This window comes from Megascapheus bottae, chromosome 6, assembly GCF_031878675.1.
Source record: "Megascapheus bottae isolate mThoBot1 chromosome 6, mThoBot2.hap1, whole genome shotgun sequence".
Taxonomy (NCBI): domain Eukaryota; kingdom Metazoa; phylum Chordata; class Mammalia; order Rodentia; family Geomyidae; genus Megascapheus; species Megascapheus bottae.
The window spans coordinates 21,617,673-21,642,718 of NC_143514.1; the positions used below are offsets into that span (position 1 = coordinate 21,617,673).

General features: G+C 40.9%; 2 protein-coding genes across 4 annotated transcripts in view; one reads left to right on the forward strand and one right to left on the reverse strand.

The window, feature by feature from the left end:
- The window catches only part of Cttnbp2nl (CTTNBP2 N-terminal like), a 43,668-nt gene extending 23,906 nt beyond the window's left edge, over positions 1-19,762 (forward strand). For all 3 annotated transcript variants that reach the window (XM_090334433.1, XM_090334431.1, XM_090334434.1), the window contains exons 4-6: positions 11,373-11,603; positions 13,611-13,718; positions 15,787-19,762. In XM_090334433.1, the coding sequence (XP_090190559.1) occupies positions 11,373-11,603; positions 13,611-13,718; positions 15,787-17,256 (1,809 nt within the window). In that variant the 3' untranslated portion in view covers positions 17,257-19,762. The remainder of the gene's footprint in view (positions 1-11,372; positions 11,604-13,610; positions 13,719-15,786) is intronic.
- The window catches only part of St7l (suppression of tumorigenicity 7 like), a 131,741-nt gene continuing 111,090 nt past the window's right edge, over positions 4,396-25,046 (reverse strand). Inside the window, exon 15 of the mRNA XM_090334435.1 lies at positions 4,396-4,507. Within this exon, the coding sequence (XP_090190561.1) occupies positions 4,418-4,507 (90 nt within the window). The 3' untranslated portion in view covers positions 4,396-4,417. The remainder of the gene's footprint in view (positions 4,508-25,046) is intronic.

The window sequence follows — 25,046 nt, forward strand, 5'->3', positions numbered from 1 at the left end:
TCTGAATATTCCCCATGTCTGATCAGGTTTTAATACCTGTGAGTTCTAGCACAATACTCTTTACATATATTCTCCATCTCATTTCTGTATGTTGGCTTTAGGTGCCACTTGTTCTTGATTAGTCAGTGGATCGAGCTTCCTTATTACTAATACTCTGGCCTTTGCACCATACATTTATGTACTTATATACTGTACTTACAGCCCATCAGTGTTATCAGTAATAATTTATTCATTCAGATAAATATCACATTTTATAGCATATTTTCTATTTTATGTCCAGTTCCTCACTTTCCCACTAAGTATAAACTCCATAAGTGGTTGGTACTTTCTCATGCTAGCTCTGTATCCCATATATGTAGAACCTGATAAATACTTTAAAAAGATTTATCATATGAGATAAAGTTTATGGCCTAGAAGTTTACCTTGAATGTTTTCAACTCTCAGGTTTTAAGAGAAGTTTCATAGTAAGATAGTTTAATAACTAACTTTTGTTAATACCCATTCAGTTATGTTATTTATATCTCAGCCTGAACCAAGGAACAATTTGTTCTTTAGACAGGACATCACTGTGTTGTGTTTACAATCATTTTTGTATAAAGCATACAAATATCTGGGAGATGTGCCCTTGTCTATCCTGTTGAATTCATGAAGAGAAAAAGCCTTTACCCCTTTCCTATTTCAATTTTCAATTGCTACTTTATCTTAGTGTTCTTTCCTGTCAAGCGGTAGAATGCTAGTTGAGCAATCTTCTGCTTTTCTTGACTAGTCACTTCAGAGAAAAATGATACAGACCCTCTACCCTCTCAGTGCTGGAGATTGAACTCAGGCCTCACACATACTAGACAAGCACTCTGCTTATTATATTCTTTCAGCCCCACAGTATTTTTTAATAGTACCATATTGCTCATCTATCTTTTTCTAGCTGAATAGATACAAAATACTGTCTCTCAGACTTTTCTGCTAAGGACCTGATAAGATTCAAGTGCAATTGTCAGGCCCTGAGTTAAATCCCCAGTACTAGCAACAGAGGAGGAGGAAGAAGAATCATTTCATAATTTTAATTCTGAGTCCTGGTCTATGTGAATGACTGCAGGTTGGAACTGATTGGCTACTTAACTTCCTTTATGATATATTTTCTTTTATGGTTACAGTGACAGTAGAAATTGCTATCTTCCATCCTATAACTTATAATATGGCACCTGTTATTATTATACTTCCTATCATTAGCATGTACAGTTACCCTGTTCTTGGTTTTGTTTACCTGCTTAGCCTGATAATTAGTCACCCTGGTATGGCTCTCAAACTGTTCCTTGGTCCCTTTTTCATTATACTGCCCTTTCTTCCTCTTCCCCAATCTTGTTTTTATTACTTGATAAACTTGTGAATGTGCACTCTTTCTACTTCTCAGTCAAGCTAAGAACACTGCAAAAACTTTGGCTTAAGTAGCTTGCTTGTTAGCATGTTTCCTTGAAGCATCTGTCTAGAAGAACCTTAATTCAGACAGTTAAGACACATTCATAGTTACACCACTTCACTACATGTGATTTACATCTTTTTTTTACCTTTTTTAGGAATAGTGATTGAACCTAAAGCTTTCCTCTTAGCTATACCCCACAAATGAGTACTTTTTAAATGCTTTAGTTTCTACACTGTCTGATAATGTATTCTGGAAGAGTCTAAGAATTTCAAAAGAATTTTTTGAATTCATCTGATCAAAACAGGTTAAGGATCATGCTGTGGTCTATGGTCTGAGTCTCATTGTGTCATACTTCAGAGACAGCTTTGGGTCATGTGCCTTTCCTTAACCCTCAGCTTTTGGTGTTTCCTGTAATTCATTAAATCACTGATAGTCCTATTTATCTGCCAGAACCCACCCACTTCCAGGGTTAGCCTTTTCCTTCCTATTCCTTAAGACTGTAAGAAACTTTCTTCATCTTAGAAAGTTCTAGTCAAGTACCTGGTATTTCTCTAAGCATAGATGATATTTTTAAAACATTTAACCAAGTACAGGTCACTTGGTCATTGCTGTTTTTAAACCTACACATAAAATTTGGCCATTTTAAACTCCTTAAAGCTAGGGTACTTATGCTTACATGGTCAAGCCTGTATTCCTATATTGTCACCCAGGCCATTTATCAATGTTACTACCCACCAAGAATTAAGCCTAAAACGAAAGCATTCAAAGTATGTCTACTCCTGAATCATCCATATATCTAGAAAATTTTCCTGGACTCCTCCAGTGACATTATGGTTGTCTAACCTGAGTGACAGAGAGGGTATTATTGGAGGTTTGGGGTTAGTTTCTTACAAATTTTATATATTTGATGTTATACCAACTTCTGGTTTTGTAAACTTTTTAGTATTTGCTGCTTTAAAATAAAGCAGTAGTACCTATGATCACTTCCAATAAATCACTTAAAAGCAGGAATCAGGCTTCTTGAATTCTGCATTTTATTATGGTGTTTTCAAACATTGTTGACAAAGCCTTTGCATTGCAACCGGAGGGACACACCCACATGTGTGTGTGCCCACATATTTATAATTGTATCAAGGAAGAAAAATTTCTCAAAATAGTATTCACCTTAGAATGTTCAGCACTCTCCAGTATTCTGTTCTGTTTCTATATTTGAGGGAAGAAAGGTGCTGCCAGGGATACTGAATATAGGGTTGTGGTTTTTTTTAATATGCCAATCAAGCACTCTACCATTGATGCTCACACTTGCCTCTTCTATTTCTTTTTCTTCTTTTTCTGTTTTGTTTGGTTTTGGTTTTCTTGAGATAGACTCTCATGTAGTTTAGATTGGCCTAATAATGTGATCCTCTTATCTCAGTCTCCAGAAAGCTAGGGGTATAGACATGTGCCATTACACTGCCTTCCATTTCATTTTAAGCTTTTTGCCAGTCCTGGGGCTTTCATTCAGGGTCTGGGCACTGCCCTTAGGCTTTCTCAAGGATAGCACTCTACCTCTTGAGCCACAGCACCAGTTCAAGCTTTTTCTGTGAATGTGTTACCAAGGATTCGAACCCAGAGCTTTGTGCATGCTAGGCAAGCACTGTACCAGTAGGCCACACTTTTGGCCCCTCATTTTAAGCTTATAATTAATACCTAATCGATTTAAATGTATTACTACAAAGTTCTGGGGAATATATGTAGTGTATTACTCCTTCAACTAATGTGTTCAGTTATATTATACCATTAGATTTCTTCAGTTAACTATCTTTGTGACTTTGGGAAAGTGGTGTTACTGTCCAGTTCCTTCTATAAAGTAACAATGTCACCCACTCAAGGAGAATTAGATTGGATTTGTAAAAACTCAACATATATAATAAGCGAGTGTGTGTTAGCTCCCCTGTCTTTCTGTTGTTAAAATTTATTCAGTGGTATGGCTCAGGCCTATAATCCTAGCTACTTGGGAAGCAGAGATTAGAGAACTGCCTTTGGAGCCCATGCAGAAACAAAGTTAGCAAGGCTCCATCTCAAGCAATGTCAGAGCCCATTGGCACATACCTGTTGTCCCGAATAATTAGGGAAAACACAAATTAGAGAATCATAGCCCAGGCATAAAGCAAGATTCTACCTTGAAAATAATCAGTACACAAAGTCATGCTGGAGGCCTAACTTAAATGGTAGAACACCTGCAAGTCTGAGGCCCTGTGTTCAGTCTTTAGTACCTGGTAAAGATATATATCACCCTTTGATTTTAAACTTCCCATCTCTTTTGAGACGTACTATATATAAAGCATGTATTGCAATATAGCTTAATTTTAACTAATACATTTTTAAACTAGATATAATTTAGAATAAAGTGCATGGATCTTTGGCATTCAGTTCAGTGAGTTTGGACACATACATTCTATAATAGCCCACACTTGGTCAAGACAGAAAGTACATAGAAGTCACTCTATGCCTCCTTCCAGTCAGTTGACCCCTCCTAACTCCAGAGCCAACCACCATTTAGATTTTTTCACTATAGTTATCTCTTGTGAAACTTTATCTAAACAGAATATATTATATTCTCTTGTTGATTGGTAGTTTGATTATTTCTACTTAGGTGCTGTCATGAATAAGGCTACTGTAGACAATTGGGTCTTGTATATGGTATATTTTCATTTCTCTTGGATTCTTAGAAGTGGAACTATAGCTAGTTTTTTCTCTTTATGAAAAATTTCCAGATGAATTTCCAGAGTCGTCGTATCATTTTATTATTCTCATGAGTAACATGTGAGTGTTCTACTTGTTCTGTCTTTCCAATATCTAAGATTCATAATCTATAATTTTAACATTCTCATGACTATCTTACTGTTTTGTTTTTACCTCCTTAATTACTAATGAGTTGAGCACCTCTTTATTTGCATTTTATTGTTGGGTCTATGATATGTCTGGTTTTTGTGTGTGGTATTTGGTTACTGTTGATTTTCACTGGAAAAAGGATGAAGGGCTGAGGTTGATATTCAGTAGAAGAATACTTGGGCAGCACCCAGGAGGCCTTGGCTTCTGTGACCAGCACTGCCAAAAAAAAAAAAAAAGAAATGGATAGAAATTAAGGTTAGAACTTGCTCAAAGTGTCACTTTAGTGTGACATGGGTCATGGAGAGGTAATGCAAATGCAAAAGCAGGGCTCGATGGGGATTTCACTGCAGGTGTAGTTCAGTTTTTCTGTGAGCCTAAACCTGCTTCCACAAGTGAGGCATTGTAAAATTTGTACTTTTAATTATACTCGGAGCATTCCATCAGTGTTTTTTTTAAATACGCTTTTTATTCCTCACCTCAAAAAAGATGTGACCTTAGTCCAAAATGTGTATGTAACACATTTCAACCATATTTCTGAACTGAAACAAAAAGGACAGTAAAAAAGGCAAAATATTCAACACATTTAATTTCACTTTCATTAGAACTTTTCACAAGACTTTTGGGAATGTGAATGTTGGAACAGCTTCATTATGATGTTTACTCATTCTTCAGCAAGCAGCCTAGTAGCTAGAAGTGCCACAATTGTAGTTATTGGACTAAAAATCATTTTTAATCTTGAATGGAATTTTTAACACTTTAGGGAAATAAATCACCTGTCCTTAAGTGATTGCTTTTAAGTGATTGCCTCAAGGGAATTTTTGAAGTTCATTCTACTTCAAAGTTAGTCAAAATACTTTTTAAAACATAAAAAGAAAATTTTCTTTGCTTTTATATTTGACTTTATACTTTTTTGGGGATTGGGGTCATAGCTCAGTGGCAAAGCACTGGCCTAGCATTCATGAAGCTCTGGATTCCATTTCTGGCATTATATGAGTATGCGTATGTGTGTGTTTATATGTGTTTATGTGTGTATATGTATGTATATGTAGACATACATACATACACATGTATAATGTATATATACATATATACACATACCATTTAAAAAAATTGAAATTTAATTCAAATGAGGCAAAGACCATCTGTATGATCAGCCTTTAAATCTAGTTTCTTTGAACCAATGATAGAAACTCTAGAACAAAATGAATGGCGTACACATCTATAATCCCAGCTAGTCAAGAGGATCATCATCATACAAGGTCAATGCTGGGGCAAAAAGCCTACCAGACCCTGACTGAAAATAAACAGAGTAAGAAAGGGAAAAAGAGTATCAAAGGAAGGAGAGAGATAATGGGCACATGGAAGACCAGGCAAATTTGTTCAGAGTCCATTGTGTACATGTATAAAAATGTATACACGAAATGTATATATTACAAATGTATACTGATTCAAAAATAAAATTTTATAATCTGAGAAAAAATGGGGGCCTGGAGGTATGGCTCTAGTGGTAGAGCATCACTGAGCAAGGACTAGGCCCTGAGTTTAAATCTTCTACCACGAAAATAAGAACTTTTGAACAAGAATATTCATATGATACTGTTATCTTTATGCAAAATAGTTGTAAGAACTAAGCTGTTTAGGTGCCCTCTTTGTTTTTTTCTTAAAACAGGATCTCTCTCTGTAGCCCAAGCTAGATTCAAACCGATGATCCTCCTACCTCAGCCTCCTGAGTGTTGGAATTACAGGCATGTGCTACTACATTTAAGTCAGGCAACTTTTTTCTTTTTTTGCTAGTCCTGAGGAGGGTCTGGGCACTGTCCCTGACCTTCTTTTGCTCAAGGCTAGCACTCTATCTCTTGAGCCACAGTGCTACTTCCAGCTTTTTCTGTTTATGTAGAACGGAGGGATTGAACCCAGGGCTTCATGAATGCTAGGCAAGCACTCTACCACTAAACCACATTCCCAGCTCTCTCAGGCAGCTTTTTATAGCTTATCAGGGACTCTAGAATGTGACAACAGGTTCAACTAGTATATACAATCCCTTTTAACATGCTTTTGATAGCATTAATAAAAATCAAGTCTTTGTCAAGGACTAAATAACATGTTTGGCTTTTAACAGAAGTGTGCAGTTTTTTGCGTTTTTGCTTTTTAAGGCTCACAGAGTTACATTGCTGTTTGCTTTCGAAAGTATTACTTCAGAATTGACTTACAAACATAAAGATGCATCATACTATAGTAGGTACCATCCCAAGTCTTGAAAATAAAAACCTGATGGCTGAAAATAAACCCTTAATAAAGTGAGCCTTAATTCTTTCCATTTAGGTTGGTATCATTTTTCATATGAGTGATTGATAATCATCCAAAGAATAAAGAGTGTGTTTCTTTCCTTTATACTGTGAAGGAAAAGGTGATTACATTGTATTTCTTTGGGAGGGTTGAGACCATCTTATTAGATAGTCTGGCTCTACTTGAACTTGTTCTTCTTCCTCTGACTGTGTGCCTGCCTATATTTTATTTTGATGTTAATAATAGTGTGAATGAAACTTTTGAAGAGCAAATAAGGCATATTCTAAAGCTAGGTGATTTTATTTTAAGCTGTCAGTAGTAGAGTGTTTTTATTCAGCCTGTGACGATAAAAACAAATGAGTAGTAGATGATTAGTATGTTTTGTCTATTGCCAAATCATCTAGCAAGCCAGTTATTTTCCTTTTTGCTATTTTCTGACAATGACTTTCTGTTCAATTAAAGACTTTCTGTTCAGTTAAATTGTATATTGCCATTGATGTAAAAGTGGCCTGGAGCAGTGGCTGACACCTATAATCCTAGCCACTCAGGAGGCTGAAATCTGAGGGTTGCAGTACAAAGCCACCCCGGGCTCTAAAAAGTCCATGAGACTCTTATCTCCAATTAATCACCAGAAAACCGGAAGTGGCACTGTGGCTCAAGAGGTAGGGTGGTAGCCTTAAGCTGAAGAACTCAGGGACAGTGCCCAGGCCCAGAGTCCAAGTCCCATGACCAACAACAACAAATAATAAAAAAAGGTATTAAAAGTGCAAGAAGTTGATCAATTTTAGCTTCACTGCTAACCTTCCTCAAAACTCAAATCCAAAATCATGTAAATTTTCTTATATAGTAGTTGGAATAATATTATTTTTTTCTTAGCATATATTAGCTATACAGGGAATTTCACTGTGACATATCCACCTAGGTGTACAATGTATTCCAGTCACTAACCCCCCGTTAGTGGGAGGTTATCAAGGTTCCTTACCCATTTCCCCTTCCTGATATAATTTTAACAATTTCATTAATATGTTATTAAAACCCAGCTTTATAGGTATCCACGTATTAACTGCATAAGTAGCTGATAGTGATAGCATATCCTGTCGTGTGCCTTATACAAGATACCCCCAGAAATCTCAGCCTCCACATATTCTCATCCTGTGTCGACCTCTCCTGAATTGTTCCAGAGTTGATCAGTCAACATTAGAGTACATAAAAGTAATGATTAGGTTATAAAAGTCACTGAGATGCTAATCTTACATGAGTGTGTCCTCCCTCCCTCCTTCCTTCCCTCTTCTCTCTCATTACTTGCTGTGTGGGAAGGGAAAGCCTGTGCCAGCAGCCATGAGAATAAGCTTAAACGTGTACTCACCAGCTCATTTCATGGCTTCAGGTGATGGTATCCTTATGAGACTTATCCAGAATTACCCCTCCCAGATTTCTGACCCTCAAATACCATGGAATAAAATCGTTAGTTATTATTAAAGCTAAGTTTTGGGGGTTTTTTTTGGGGGGTTGGTTGTTGTATATAACAAGTATGTCATTGAAGCTCTTAATTCTTCAAATTCTAACTTTTTTTTGCCAGTCTTGGGCTTGAGCTCAGGACCTGGGCACTGTCCTTGGACTTTCTCAATGCTTTTTTTCTGTGTATGTGGTCCCAAGGAGTCGAACCTGGGTCTTCGTGCATGCTAGGCAAGCACTCTACCACTAAGCCAAACTCCCGGCCCAACATTTGTTTTTGATTATTATTAGTTGCACTATCCAACTTATAATCCATACAGTTCACTTAATTTGAGTCATTAAATTGATGGTTGAAATACACCATATTCCCTTAGTGGTAGAGTGCTTGCTTAGCATGCACGAAGACCCAGGTTCGATTCCTCGGTACCACATATACATAGAAAAAGCCAGAAATGGTGCTGAGGGTCAAGTGGTAGAGCTCTAGCCTTGAGAAAGCCCAAGGATAGTGCTCAGTCCCTGAGTTCAAGGCCCAGGACTGACAAAAAAAAGAAAGAAATATACCATATTCCATCTCATATTTTTGAAGGGTTTGATGTAACAAATACAGACATTGAATTCGCCCTTTCTATATTTGGCCCCAATATTAGAACATACTTAAGAAGAACTATTATGTTACAAGGAGTCTCTTTAAAAGTTACTCCACAGATCTTTTTGACTTATAGGTGAAGCCTTCTATTTTATAACTGGTAATTACTATGCAAATTAGGGAATTACTATGAAGTATTTCAAGAGAAAATAGACAGCCTAACAACTGTTCTCAGGCTGAGACCTCACCAAAGAAGCCCTTTGTCTATTACTCATAATGTTGATGCTTATTAATTATATAGAATAATCATGGTGTGGGTTTTAAAAAGTCATATTTTTAGGATTAGTTAACTATATGCTCAAACTCCAGAGACAGCTTCTCAGCAGGTCTGATGTCAGAGCCATGAATTGTAGTCCTGCCTGCTTTCTCCATGGTGTTCGGGAAAGGGGAGATCATTAAAAATTCAGACGTTTTTCCATTTCTTTTTTGCCCTGCTAAGCCTTACCACTATTAACTGTGCAGAAATGGTTGTCTTAAATAAGAAATGGGACAGAAAGGTGGTATTTCCGCTGCTTAAAAAAAGTACTTTCTTTCCTTTCTGTGAAAGTATCCTTCTAAATATAAATTTGCCTTAGCATATTAGTAGCTATAAATAGTATTCATTGAATCCTTTATGATTAATCTTAGGTTTTAATACCTGAATTTAAAGAAACATTTTTTTTCAGTGAGTGAAAATCATTGTTTGATTCTGCTGCTTTTAAAAATTGCAGCTAGCTTGGTGGGTGCTGGTGAGTCATTCCTATAATCTTAGCTGCTCAGAGAGGCTAACATATGGTTTGAGGCCAGCCCAGGAAGGAAAATTCAGGAGATTTATTTATTTATTTATTTATTTTTTGTCTCTCATGGGGCTTAAACTCTGGGCCTGGGCGCTGTCCCTGAGCTCTTCAGCTCAAGGCTACCACCCTACCCCTTGAGTCACAGCCCCACTGCCAGTTTTCTAGTGGTTGATTAGAGATCAGAGCCTCAAGGTCTTTAGTGCTTGGGCTGGCTTTGAACTGAGATCTCAACTTCCTGTGTTGCTAAGATTACAGGCATAAGCCACCTCGATCGCTATGAGACTCTTATTTCTAGTTAACTACCAAGAAACCGGAAGTGGAGCTGAGGCTCAAGTAGAAAACTAACTTTAAGTGGGGGGGGGGGGGGGTCAGGGACAACTGGTAGCTGGTGGCTCACACCTGTAATCCAAGAAGGCCGAGATCTGAGGCTCACAGTCCGAAGCCAGCCCTGGCAAGAAAGTCTGTAAGACTCTTACCTCCAATAAAATTAAAAAAAAAAACCACCAGAAATGGAGCTGTGGCTCAAGTGGTAGAATAAAAGCAGCTTAGGGACTCAGCCAAGGCCCTGAATTCAAGCCCCAGGACTACTACCACAAAAAAACAACAACAAAGAAAACAAAAACTGAAGCATAGCTCAAATGATAAAGCCCATGCTCAGACCCCAGTATCACCAAAAAAAAAAAAAGGAAAACAGAAAATTCTGCTTTAGAACTATCATTTGAGCACCTTCCCACTTTAACTTACTCTCTCCGTGTGTATGTATATGTGTGTATATACCCAATATTTATATTTTTAAATTTATGCACACATACATAAAGATGACTAGAGTTATATTTAGTAATACATGTGGTTGTATGTATGATTACTGTTAGTGTAAACATTTCTCTGCAGTTTTGTTATGTAACCATCACCCAAATGCTCCCATAGTGCTGCAGGAAGAAGGCTGGAGTTCAGACTACAGTGAGAACCCAGACTACTTCTCTGTTGGTTTTTGATTTTTGAGATAGGGTCTCTGTATATAATATGCGCTGGCTTTGAACTTTAGAGCTTCCTAGTGTGCCTGACCTAAAACCTAAGTCTTCTAATTCAGCTTTAAACATTTGGTAACTGATGACAACACAAATTTGTACCTAAAGTTAAGTGATTTCTGGGGTGTACACTTGTCTATAAGTGCATTTGTCCTCTTGACTCATCAACAACATAGTTCCATTTGTATAAATAGGTGTGGGCTGGGAGTTTAGCCTAGTGGTAGAGTGCTTGCTGAGCATGCATGCATACCTGGGTTCGATTCCTTGGTACCATATACATAGAAAAATGTCAGAAGTGGTGTTGCAGCTCAAGTGGTAGAGCTCTAGCCTTGAGAAAGCCAACAATAGTGCTTAGGCTCCGAGTTCAACCCCCAGGTCTGGCAAAAAAAAGAAGTGTTCCATGGTTATAGTACAATCAAACTTATTTTTAACACCCTTAACATGTGTGGCTATACCTCTTTTCCATCTCTTAAAGTCTTCGTCGTTAACAGTTTGAAATACAAATGCCATTAAAGAAAAGTAGCCACTAATGCAGAGATCGTGAGCATGGCAATGAAAGGTCCTGGCCCTCAGAGCCAGGCTTCCCTGATGAGGAAGCTGGAACGGGTTACTTAGGCTCTATGTAATGGTTTCCACATCTACTTTATAGAGTTGTAAAACTTAAGTGAGGCAACATGACTGTAAATGCTTAGAACAATGTCTAGTGCATAGTTAGCACTCTATAATTATTTGTGCTTGTAAGTATTGATACACCATGCTGCCTGTCTCATGTTGTTTCTATACTTGGGTTGCTCAATTTGATTTGAGTCAGAACATTAAATTTATACTAGATAACACATTCCTCTTGTCAGTAGTTTCAAAAAACCAAAATACTTTTTTTTTTCTTTCAGGCCCAACACAGAGATACTTTCATTGAAGAACGCTATGGAAAATATAACATTAGTGATCCCCTAATGGCTCTGCAGAGAGATTTTGAAACACTCAAGGAGAAAAATGATGGTGAAAAGCAGCCCGTGTGCACAAACCCCCTGTCCATCCTGAAAGTGGTGATGAAGCAGTGCAAAAACATGCAGGAGCGCATGCTGTCTCAGCTTGCTGCTGCTGAGAGCAGACACCGAAAGGTGGGTTCACCTTCTGGGCGTTCACCCCGAGGCCTAGTGGCGACTCTGAATGCTGTACCCGCTTGTCAGCTGCCAGTGCACACAGTAATTCAAGGAGGGGAGGGAGATAGCCAACACACTTCAGCTTACATAGGAGTCAAGAGATACAAAGAAAAACACAGGTTATTCCAAATGTTAAATTTAGGAAATGTGCCAGACACATTATTTAAAATGACATTCCTTTTCGTATGTCACCGAAATACATTTGATATGTTTTGTTTTGGTTGTTTTTCAGCTCTTGGTCATCTACAGTTTGGCAATAAGCTAGGGTTTAAACAAGCTTGTAGTTGAACAGAGTGTTCTCTGCTTGCTTACTTAAGTGATAAATAGAAAGATTAACAGGTATTTGGGGAATGCTGTATCCCAGCAAAGGGGGTGGGGAAAATGAATTTACCTGACTACAAACACATGAGCCAGTGGATTGTATATAAGAGGCCACTTTTCCCCAGTTTTGAGTTTCATCACATTTTATTGCCCATGAACAGTTCTTAAGAGTGTTTACCTTAAAGCTCTTCCACTCTATAAGGAAAGGGTGTGTGTATGTGTCTGTGTCTCTGTCTTGTGTCAGTGACATAATTGATTGACACAGGCTGATTACATAGCTTGGCGATTGTGAATAGTGCTTTTACAAATAGGGATGTGCAGGTATCTCTATCGAATCTTGATTTACATACCTTTGGATACATGCCCAGGAGTGGTAAGGCAGGATCATATAGTAGTTCTACTTTTAGGGGTTTTGTTTTTGTTTTATGTGAGTCGTGGGGCTAGAACTCTAGGCCTGAGTGCTGTCCCTGAGCTTTTCAGTTCAAGGCTAGTGCTCTACCACTTGAGCCACAATGCCATTCTGGTCTTCTGGTGGTTAATTGGAAGAGATAAGAGACTCATGGACTTTCATGCCTGGGCTAGCTTTGAGCCTCAATCCCCAGACCTCACCTCTAAAGTGGCTAAGATTATAGGCATGAGGCACCAGTACCCGGCTTAGATTTTTTTTTTAACCTAGAAGAAAGTACATCAGAACATTCTTAATTTTAAAGAAGGGAAGTGTTTTCATTTCCTAGAAAATTTCTTTTTATTCCTAAACATTTTTTATGATGCAATATCATGAGAATGGCAGTTGGGAGGACAGTGCTGTATCACAGAGGGTAGCAAGACACCTCTGGAGAAGCCACACATAGACACCACAGGGTAATCCACTCACTGCTAGCCAGAAGACTGTGTGATTATAAGCAGGATATGAGCAATGCACCTTTTAAGTTTGTTTTCTCCTTAAAATTGAGCTTAATCCTCTAGCATCAGGGTAATTGGACTAGAGGTAGTTATATAAGAGGCCTTGTGAATCTGTTTATGATCCCAATAACTGAGCATGCAGAATGAAGACCTCTTATCTTTGTCTGTATAAATTAAGGAAGTCACATGAAATAATTCATGGCTCCTCCCTGTTTTCCTATAGTTTTTTGTTTTTTTTGGTTTTTTGACTTGTTAAGAAGTTCTAGCTGGCTTTAAACTTACCATTAATCCAGTTCTGGTATTATCGCTATGCCTAGCCAGCCTCCATTTTTGGTACCCCCAGAAATTTGAGCATTACAGGAGCACCTCAACTTTCTCTTGGCCCCTTCTCACTTTATCACCTACTCCTGGCCCCTGCACAAAACCACATTGCTTGCTAGTTTTCCAGACTTTATATTAATTCTTAGAAACTTACTCAACCTCTGTAGCTCACTGATTAATCTCTTCTCTCTGTTTACATGCCATTCTGCATAGAATTCAAATAAAGTAAATATCTTGTTTTCTAGCACATAGCTTGCATGTCTTCCATGCTACTAGACAGCATACTCCTTGAGGGGCCTGGCTGGATTTCATTTGTTTATTTATACAATCTGGAACTATCTTAACTGTTTAGTTAAGCACTTAGTGTTGTAAGTGTGATGACTTGACATTTTGAAATGAATTTTTAAAAATTCTTTAAAGGTGATTCTTGACCTTGAAGAAGAAAGGCAAAGGCATGCACAGGACACAGCTGAAGGAGATGATGTCACATACATGCTGGAGAAGGAGAGAGAGCGCCTGACTCAGCAGGTGAGTACAGTAAAGGGATCTCAGCAGGGTTCGCGTTGCTCAGGGGTAGTCATATGAGATGTGAAACTGTATTGCCCAGAAGGAAAGGAAAAGTTTTGTGATCCAACAAGTCTGAGAACTACTAGATCAAACAATGTTAAATAGATTTCTAAGTATATAGTATGGAGTAGTTCACATTTAGCAAGCTATATTTTTTAATAAAGATTTTGAAGTAGGGCCTCCAGAGAGAAACTCGATGGATTTCACAACCTATCATATCTTCAGCAGAAAGCCCAGGAAGTGACTGCCTACCGTATACGTTAGTGTTTTCTTACGTGGTGGGAAGGGTGGGGATGGGAATGGGGGTAGGGATGTGCATGCATGTATGAGCCAGTACTGAGGCCCGAATTTAGGGGCCTCCAGCTCTCACCTGGCTTTTTGTTTATGGCTAGCACTCTTCCACTTGAACGGTGCCTCAAGTTTCTATATTTTTTAAAATTCTGACCATAGTTCATTACATTGATTTCCCTCATCTACTAATGAGTTTCAGAATTTGAAAAACACTGACCAAAAAAGAGTTCTCTTGACCCTTTCCTTCTCAGATCCTTCAGAGTCTCTGTGCAATCATGTTAGAAGACAAAAACAGTACATGTGTGTAACATATGAGTCAAGCTGGGCACTGCGGACTTGTACCTGTAATCCTAGCTACTTGGGAGTTTGAAATCCGAGAATTGTGTTTCAATTCAATGGGAAAGAAAGTCCATGAACCTCTCATCTCTAGTTAACCACCAAAAAGCCAGAAATGGAGCTGTGGCTCAAGTGGCAAGAGTGTAAACCTTGAGCACAAAAAGCTCAGGGACAGCAACTACGCCCTGAGTTGAAGACCCAGAACCAGCACCAAATTATAAAAAAGTTTGAGTCAGACCCAAGATGTAGTGGTTTACAACACGAATCTTAGCACTTAAAGGTTGAAGTAGGAGTGTAAAATCAAGCTGGGTGTGGTGGTTCAGGCCTGTAATCCTAGCTACTCAGGAGGCTGAGATCTGAGGGTCAAAGTTCAAAGCCTGCCTGGGCACTATAGTCCATGAGACTTTTATCTCCAGTTAACCACCAGAAAAACAGAGGTGGCGCTGTAGCTCAAAGTGTTAGAATGCTAGACTTCAGCTGAAGAACTCAGAGACAGTGCCCAGTCCCAGAGTTGAGCCCCACAACCAACCAAAAAAAAAAAAAAAGTGCAAAATCAGCCTATATAGCAGGTCCTATCTGCAAAAACAAAAAAAAAAGAGAGGGTATTGGAGAAGAGCATGATCCAACTTAGATCAGATACAGTGGCTCACACCTGTAATTGTAACTACTCAGGATGCAGAGATGAGAGTTCCTCTTCCAAGGCCAGCTGCACAAAAAGTTAGTGAAATTCTGTCTTCATGAATAAACAGTGCCTGTGGTGGTATGATTCAATCATCTGGGAGTCCATAGTCAGAAGATGGCAGTCTAAATCCAGCCACATGCATAGACACGAGAACATCAGAGAAATAACGAAAGCAAAAAAGGGCCAAGTGTGTGGCTCAAGTGGAAGAGAGAGTACCTACTTTTTGTGTGTAAGCCTCAAATCCACTCCTTTGGTGGTACTAAGATGGTAATTAAAAAAAAAAAAAGAATGAGATTCAAATGTAATTATTTGTTCATTTTTAAAACCAGAGAAAAGTATTACTGAACTAAACATTTTGTTTCAGACTCATTCCCCATCCTTCCCCCCACAAAAAAAAAAATCTGGCTTATCTCACTTTTTAAATTTGTTTTGCTGTGTATTCTCCACACAGTGATGAATCATATTCTGCTTAACAATCCTGAGACAGTAAGAACTCGGAGTGCCTCCTCAGTCCTTACAGAAAGATTAAATCATAGTGTATGTAGTTTTTGCTACTTCAGGAGTGCTCACCTAAGGGTCCCAGCATACATAGCAGTCCCCTGTACAGGAGAACATGTAGCAGGACACTCCTCTTGATCAGAATTTTCAGCATATCTTTGTTTTCATGCTCTAATCAAGATGTGTGGTGGGTTTGGGGGTTTTGTTTGTTTGTTTTTCTAGTTGGAATTTGAAAAGTCTCAAGTGAAAAAATTTGAAAAAGAGCAAAAGAAGCTCTCTAGTCAGCTAGAAGAGGAGCGCTCACGCCATAAGCAGCTGTCCTCCATGCTGGTGCTTGAGTGCAAGAAAGCCACGAGCAAGGCTGCAGAGGAAGGGCAAAAAGCCGGAGAGTTGAGCCTGAAATTGGAGAAGGAGAAAAGCCGCGTAAGCAAACTAGAGGAAGAGTTGGCCGCTGAGCGGAAGCGAGGCTTGCAGACAGAGGCCCAGGTGGAGAAGCAGTTGTCCGAGTTTGATATCGAAAGGGAACAACTGAGAGCAAAGCTGAACCGAGAAGAGAACCGAACTAAAACTCTGAAAGAAGAGATGGAAAGTCTGAAGAAGATAGTGAAGAACCTCGAGGCTTCCCAGCAGCACAGTAGCGCTGATGAGCAACCCAAGAAACGAGTGGCCACGTCCAGAAGCACAGCAACTGAGTCCCCCACGCTAGTGTCGGTATTCTGCCAAACGGAGAGTGTTCCCACAGAAAGAACCCATGGGAGCCCTGGAGCCAAGGTGGCTAGCGCTGGTCTTCCTGGCCCCACCACATCCACCTACTCATATGCAAAAACCAATGGCCATTGTGATCCAGAAATTCAATCTGCCAGGGAGTTGACTGCAGGGAACAGTGCAGAAAACCAAGTGCCTCCACGAGAGAAAGCAGCGACACTGTCCCAAGAGAATGGTGGGTGTCCTGTGGGAATGGAGTCTCCAGTGCCCACACCCAGCCACCTTCCCTCCAGCGGAAGCTCCCTGTCTCCCAGCAGCACTGCCTCCTCCTCTCTCACGTCCTCTCCTTGCTCTTCACCAGTACTTACAAAGCGCTTGCTGGGCTCGTCGGCCAGCAGCCCCGGCTACCAGTCATCCTACCAAGTAGGGATCAACCAGCGCTTCCATGCAGCTCGCCACAAATTTCAGTCCCAGGCAGATCAGGACCAACAGGCCAGTGGCTTACAGAGCCCTCCATCCAGGGATTTGTCCCCAACCCTTTTAGACAACTCTGCCGCCAAGCAGCTGGCCCGAAACACAGTTACACAGGTGCTGTCCAGATTCACTAGCCAGCAAGGGCCGATCAAGCCTGTTTCTCCCAACAGTTCTCCCTTCGGCACAGACTATCGAAATCTGGCCAACACAGCCAATTCGAGAGGTGACACCAGCCATTCACCTACTCCAGGGAAAGTATCCAGCCCTCTCAGCCCCCTGTCTCCAGGAATCAAGTCTCCAACCATCCCCAGAGCTGAGAGAGGGAACCCTCCACCTATCCCCCCCAAAAAACCTGGCCTCACCCCTTCTCCATCCACTACCACTCCAGTGACCAAATCCCATTCCCAGGCATCCTCTGCCACCACCACAGAAGACCTTGCCAGCAGCTGCTCTTCCAGCTCCATGGTGGCTAATGGCAAGGATGTTGAGATACTTTTGCCTCCTAGCAGCTAGTCCCCTGGGAGTCTCCGACCTCTGACATTCCATCAGATTTTGTCCAAGAGCTCAGAGTTAGACCATGGAGTCAGATTGTGTTATTTATTTTGATAGTAGTGAAAACCATCTGTGTTTAGTGTATTTGACATTTTTGTATTTTTTTTTAACGTAGAAACAGAGTAGTTTGGATTTTAATGGCTCATGTCTTTGTACTAAGCTAGAAGGGCACGTCAGAGACATCTCAAGCCCAGCAGTCATCATCTGATGAGAGAGAGAAAGCTAATTGAAAACCAGGTGGTGATCTGTTGTCTATTTTGAGACTGGAATTACTCAGCACTCACTTTGAATTATGCAGAAGTGATTTTATTCCAGATGAACTTGTTTTAAAAGTGCCTGAAATAAGACTGCCATATGAATGTGATTCTGCAGCAAAAAAAAAAGATCACTTAATTGCAGAAAATGAGATCCTCTGTGAATTCTGAATGTTAAAAACTAACACTGCTTTTAATCCTCCTTTACTGTTTTTACTACAAGCTTTGTGTTCTGAAACAAAGCTGCATAAGTAAAATAGGAATGCTTCTAAAGATGGGTGTGAGCTCTTTAAAGCTGAGTTTTATAGAGCCTGAGAAACCCTCCTGAGCACTAAATAGTTGGGGTGCTGATTTTCTTGTACTTTTGAAAAATTAAGTCACCCCTAGTTTCCTGCATAAATTCTTGAATAGAATGAAATCACATCTTCATTCAAAAACATCTTTCAAACATCTACTGTTGTATAAGGAACTTCTGATTGCTTTTACTTGAATAGTAAATGATTAGTATAAAAAGTATTTTGCAACAGAATGAAATCTTTATTCTGTAATCAAAAAGCAATAACTTAAAGAAAATTCGCTCTTTGTAATATTATAAGTCGATTATACAGGTTTTACCAAATTATTACTATTCTCCAAACTGCCAGCACTTGTCTTTATCTGTGAGACCAAATTAACTTTTACCTAAATGGAAGTATACATATATTTATGTAGATACATATCCCTTTACATGTTCACCATGCACACTTAAACACATAACTATTTGTGTGATTATGTCTTTGGAGTTGGCAGTATACCATGAAGGACAAGTAGGACTGCACGTTAAGATTACCCACCAAAGCAAATGGATGTGTCTGGAACCAGTCACTCCAGGCAGAGTCCCTTCCATAGGGAGTAGAGAAATTCCAAATGAAGAAGGCACAACTAGACTCATCCCAGGGTCACAAAAAAATGAATGTGTGAAGCAGGTCATTCTGGCAGCCTGAAATGATAGGCAAGCCAAAGTACTCCAACCCCATGTCAAAGGGCCACCAGTTCAGCTCTAGCTGTTTCCATGCAAGAACGCTAGACAAGGACCACCAGCTCTTGAGATCTTTGTGGAATCCAAATTATAACGAGAAAATTTCCATTCTAAATATTATCATTTTTTAAAATTTTCCAGGGCTGATTCAGAAAGCTTTTAAATGCTGCTGAGTAAATGAGCCTGTTCAAAGCTGGCTTTAGTTTACGAGCTAGAAACTTGTACCATTTCCTTCCTTATGTTTGCATAGAGAGAAACATCCAGACTGTGTAGCCCCTCTTTCAAACAGGATTCTCCACAACCCAACTCAGACATGGTGGCTCCATGATTTTCCATGCATCAGGAGGAAGAGGACTTGGTGCCTTCACATACATTCTCCCGACCAGCACTCTCCAGCAGTATACTGACCTCCTATTACCTAATTTTGCTCCTCTTAATCCTGTATGAGCTGATAGGGAAAGGCGAATGGTGGAAATCAGTGTATAAATCTCAGTAGTGTACTGATAACCCCACAGTTGGATTGTAAAGTAAGTACCTATAATATAAAAATGCTACCGATGCATCAGAGTGTCGAGTAGAATGGTGCAGGGGTGTATCTTAAGCTATCCAAGGTAATCACGCATTGAATTTTCTTCCCATTACAGAGCCAACTGAAAGTGTTGATAAAACAGCTGAACCTTCCAATCAGGAAGGGAGGATCCATTGCCAGAATATTATTACCTCTCTTGCTTTAACTGGTAATCTTAAAAGTTGCATTATGCTCTTCCTTTGTTTGGGGATAGATATATAAAGAGATACTATAAGGGAGTTTATTTCTTAGGAACTGCACTGAATAATGTATTTCTTTTACAGTGTAATATGGGGGGTGGGAATATGCAAAAGAAATGTGTATTTTTGCTAGTTGCCTATCTTCTGAGATAAATAAGCACAATCCTACAATGGATCCAATAATTCAGTTAGATATTAAAATAGGTTACTATTTAAGTTTGCAGTAGATTGTGTGTGAGAGAGTAAAAGTTCCATGATTCAGTTTTGGTATTAACCAATGTTGAAAAAATGCTATTGCTGGTCAACAGATAACGATGTACAACGTGTAACACAAGCATTAACTAGTCATTAACATTTGTAAAGCCAAATGTACCATGCTGAAGTCTTCATTTTTATATCAAACTACATTAAAATGATCTAAATCCTACTCTCTGGGGAAAATAATTTTGTTTGAACAAAGTGAAGATGTGGCACGATTGAACATATGTTCTTGGTATTGAGGGAACATCTGATCGTGTCTATGAAAGACCAAGTTAAATAACAGACTTACCCCAGGTAGACCCCATAAGGGATTAGGACATGAGTTTTCCTTAGAACCACACATTTGAAAAGCTGACATAGTAATCCAGTCTATAATTTTAAAAAACATCTAGGGGCACTGGACTTTTTGAAAATTTTTAGAAAAGGTATAAAACGTACTTGAAAAGCCTTTGATGTACAAAAGACTTCCCAATAGCCTCGATGTTTACATATCTTAGGTTTTTAGCATGGTAAGCCCGTTAATGATCACTTCAACAAACACTAGCAGTATCCGGTTTCCCATGACAGCTTCAATGGTGCCTTGTCAGTGTGTGTGTGTGTGGTATGTGTGTGTGTGTGAGAGAGAGAGAGAGACAGAGAGAGAGAGATTGAGTGCTTCTGATGCATAATCTTGATCAGAGCTTCCAAATGTCTTGCAATGCTATCTGTAGAATTGGATGTGTGACTCTGGGAGGGCCACTCAGTTGCCAGCTCTTACCTCGCATATACAGATCAAGTTCAAGCCCCAGCATTGCAAAAAGGATAGAGGAAATGTGTTCTCAGATGATGCCTCAGAGGTATGCAATGAGCATTGACCCCTAAGAGTCATTTTTGACTATTTAAACTAGTTGGGACAGAAAATATAGGAAACTTATTGGCCCTCAAATTTTATTGTTCTTCAGTGCCTGCTAAAAATAAGGATTCCTGGGATTGGCTGTAGGGCCCAGCTGACCAGCTGGAGTGAGGGCATGTTCTGATCAATAGTGCTTCACCAGCCACTACACGGGCTTTGTTCTGCAACTTGCCTCTCCAAAGTTTACAAACAAAAGGACAAAACAAAAAGGTCTCTTAGCTGGAGGACCAGTAGTCCTTCCAGCTGCTACCCAGCCTTTCTACTGGTAGTTCAGGCACTTCTGAACATACCTCCCCCTACCCCCTCTCCACCCACTGACATTTAGAACAGCTCAGTAAACATGTTCATTTTAGATGTCTTTCCATCACAGGAGTGGAATGTAATGCACACACACATAGGTCCAGAGTCCAGAAGGCAGGCAAGAGAAGGCAACACTTAAATATACATTCTGCCCCTTCAGGGGCACGGACACTGGAGACTGGAGACGGGACAGGCAGTAAGGAAGGCCTGCGGGGTCCCAAGTCACAGGTATTTCCTGGATGACTGTTAACCATTAGCTCAGCCTGAGGAGTGCTCTCTAGCTTGTGGTTGTCTCGAAGATGATAAGATGGCATTGCCTGTCTGATGGACAGTATTATTAGCAAATCCTGTTTTTCCTGGAGCCCAAAGTGATTAAAAAGTAACTACAGCAGGGAATGGCTCCGATCCAATAGCACGCGTACAGAGCCCAGAGAGACAGGGTGAAGATTGGGTGTCCAGTGTTTTGTTCCGTAACAGGCTCAGCAAAAACATTTTTTAATTGCCTCTTACAAAATTAAGCTTTCCCTGGAATTCTAGAACCAACAGGTCACTCCAAAAATAAGTTCTCAGAGGCTAGGAAAAGTTAATTGGCTTCATGAACAGAAAAGAGCAGAAAGAACAAAAACTGGTTTGGTTATTTTGATGTTACTTTCCTTGATAGGTGTGGGTAGGGAGAAGATAGAAAATGACTGACTGGCTAACCCGCATTTTATTTGAGAAACATTAAAGCAGCCATAGAAACTGGCTTGCTGGGAAAGTTGAAGTTAGCTGGTGTTTTTGTCTGATCTTTAGGAGCACAACGCAGGAACCTAGTCCAAATCTGCCCAGTGACATTTTATTTACCAAAAAGACATTCCTCTTTCACTACCTGTTTCCCAAGACAGTCTCCTGGGGCAGTGATGAGTCCCTGGCCACTGATTCTGCAGGCCAAGATGAGCACTAATTAAATACATGGATTCTTTTTAATATGTTTTTCATTTATTTTTATTTTTATTTTTTGCCAGTCCTGGGCTTGAGCTCAGGGCCTCAGCACTGTCCTTGGACTTTCTCAAGGCTAGAGCTCTACCACTTGAGCCTCAGCACCACTTCCGGCTTTTTTCTATGTATGTGGTACCAAGGAATCGAACCCGGGTCTTCGTGCATGCTAGGCAAGCACTTTAACCACTAGGCCAAACTCCCGGCCCCCCATTTTTTTATCTCCAAGTTGTACAAACGGGTTTCAACTCAACATGTCAGTTTGTGAGTGCAATGTGGAATGACTTACAAAATGGAGCAAGCTTAGAAAACCCTGCTGGACTCACGCTGCTCGAGCCTGTCCCCAAGAGGGATTTATCAGACTTTTATCTGGTCAGATAAATGAAACCAAAACCAAGGTCTTTCTTTGTTAGTCACTCTCCTCAAACTACAGTGTTTCTGTAGGCTCTGTGGAGAGCCAGATGCAAAGGTAGCTATTAAGAGAGACAAGCTTAAACCTGTTCCCTGCCTTCAGGGTATTCTCAATTTAGTTGGTAAAACATTAGACCCCTAAAAAAAACATACTGTCATTTGAGAGAGCACTGTAGAGGCTGAGGCTGGAATATTCATGGCCAGCCGAGGGCAAGACCCTGACTCCAACCAACCAACCAACAGAACACCATGAAGTCATTGAAGGTGTTCTGGGCAAAAGCACTGGGTGGCCCGGAAAGTGGCAGAATTCTTTAGGGACAGGAAAAAGCTAAAAAAAAAGGCAATGTATTTATTCCAGTAATCAGTCATTTTCCTGGGCTTTGGCAGTCCCTCCCTGTTTGTTTTGGGTTTCAGTTAACTTGCTGAGATTTGAGGATATCAAGGGAACAAGTCCCCAGAGCTGAGGCCCTTCTGAAGGAGACTGCCAGGCACCACTGTGTGGTTTCTGCAGGGCCTGGGGCTGGGTGAGAAGAAACTTACAGACCTCCACCCTCTGCCCATGTCTCTTTCCTAACTTGGAAGACCTAGGAACATGTGAAAGGCAGGGTGAAAAAGGATCTGGTGCCAAAATATATTTCTACTCATTGCCCTTCTTCATACCCTCTAAATCTGTGAGCAAATGAGAAGTGAAAATGAGGCTTTGAAAGAATCACATGAGTCACTCTTGCAGGTGACGTTTTCTTGAGGGATGTGAAAGCATCCATTGGCTCTGTTGCTCTTAGACTTGGGGTGGTGGGGGTCCAGTTTCACGGGATACTGTCTATGCTGCTGTAACTGGAAAACAAGCCAGGCCTATCCCTGGGAGTTACCTACTTAACCTTATAAGAATCATACTCTGGGGCTGGGGGTGCCTCTGGCAAAGCCTCAATTCGGTACACACCAGCATGCCCAGATCTGCTTAAGCAATGAATACATTTTGCTAAGTGCAGGAATGCTGACAGCCCATACAGGAGCTGCTTTGACTGAAGAAACATGAAATTTAACAACCCAAGTTACATCTCCCATGCACATAGCTCATACTCAAAAGTGAAGCTATATATATATGTATGTATATGTGCATGTATGTATAAGACAGAGTCTCACTATATAATCCAAGCCACCTCAAACTCGCCATCTTTGAGTCTCCCAGGTATTAGGATTATAGGTGAAGTTTCTGTTTGCCCCCTTGCCCCACTAGGGAGAACGCTGAAGGAGCATCCATCCTGAACACCCTATGTGATGGTTGGCCAAGACTTTGAGGATTATTTGCCACGCATCTTCTCTCTCCGCCACTCTACTCCCTTTCTCTTCTCCCTTGTGGATCTAAGGAAGCTTCTTCCTTCCCCCTTCAGTAACAACTAAGTCCTGTAAAGGAGGGAGGACACATTCTCAGAGTGTTTATATGGTGCTAAGCTCTGGGGCAAATCTTTTTGTATGTGTTACTTCCTTGAATCTACCCAGCTTCTAAAAGAGGAAAATTATCCTCCTGACAGATCCTGTCATCCATGGACAGATAAGGTGATGACTAAGGCCTGCTAAGACACAGCAATTGCCTAAGGTCCTACAGCAGAGCAGGGCTGAGATTCAGAGTCCCATCTGGGATATAAGCACTGAGCCTCTTGGCTGGCAAGGCCATCCTAGAGTTTCAAAACACTTCAAAGGGCAGTGGGTGTAACTCAGTGAGAGAACATACACTGAGCAGGAGAAGCCTTGGGTTCAATTCCAGCACCAAAAACAAACCAGTCATCTATTTGGGGAGTTTCCAGTACTAGTGTATGACTAGTCATTTCCCCCAAGGAAGCGGGGGTTCTTTGGAGACCTTCAGCTTGTAGCAGGGCCCTGCAGTAACTAAGGTTTCATGAGGAGAAAAGCAGAGATAATTTGCCGTAAATGCTAGAGCTGGAAGGAAGCTTAGAAATTCAACTCTAGGAGGTGGCACTGTGGCTCAAGGGGTAGAGTGGTAGCCTTGAGCTGAAAAACTCAGACAATGCCCAGGGCCCCAGAGTTCAAATCCCACGACTGACGAAAAGAAAAAAAAAAATCAACTCTAGTTTTCCTTTCATTAAAGCTCTCAGTAGGGGCTGGGAGTTTGGCCTAGTGGTAGAGTGCTTGCCTAGCATGCACAAAGACCCAGGTTCGATTCCTCGGTACCACATACATAGAAAATAAAAGCCAGAAATGGTGCTGAGGCTCAAGTGGTAAAGCTCTAGCCTTGAGAAAGTCCAAGGACAGTGCTCAGGCCCTGAGCTCAAGCCCAGGACTGGCAAAAAAAAAAAAAAAAAGCCCTCAGTAACTTGCCCACAATTACAAACCTAGATCATAGTGGAACCCAGACCAGTCGGTCTGGCTCCCTCTGCCCTGCACAAATGCTCCTCCCTGCTCTGGCAGAGAGACCAGCAATGCCCCACTGCCAGCCCCCCCCCACTGCTCCTCATCTCCTCCCTCCCTCACCTGCTTTTCCACAAAGCCTGGCTTTGATCTTGTTCACCCGGGGCTGCCCCACGCTCCAGGCCTCCGCCCGCCTGCCACCCTTGTTGCCACCAACATGGTGTTGTCAAGTCTCTGAACAGGTTTGACAGCCAGGGCGGGGGTGGCGTGGGGCGGTGCCTGCGGGGCTGGGGCACGGGGGGGGGGGGGCACACCTGCTGTGCAGACCTATCCTTGGCCTTCTCCCCCGGCCCCCAGCCCCCCAGCGAGGCCTTGGGGGGCTGTGTGTGTCCTCAGGAAGCCCCTGACCCAGAGGGATTCGCGGTGGGGGGTGGGTGACAACGTGCACACAAGCCCCTTCTTCATCTCCAGCGTGAGTCAGCGCCCACAGGGCCACACACACAAG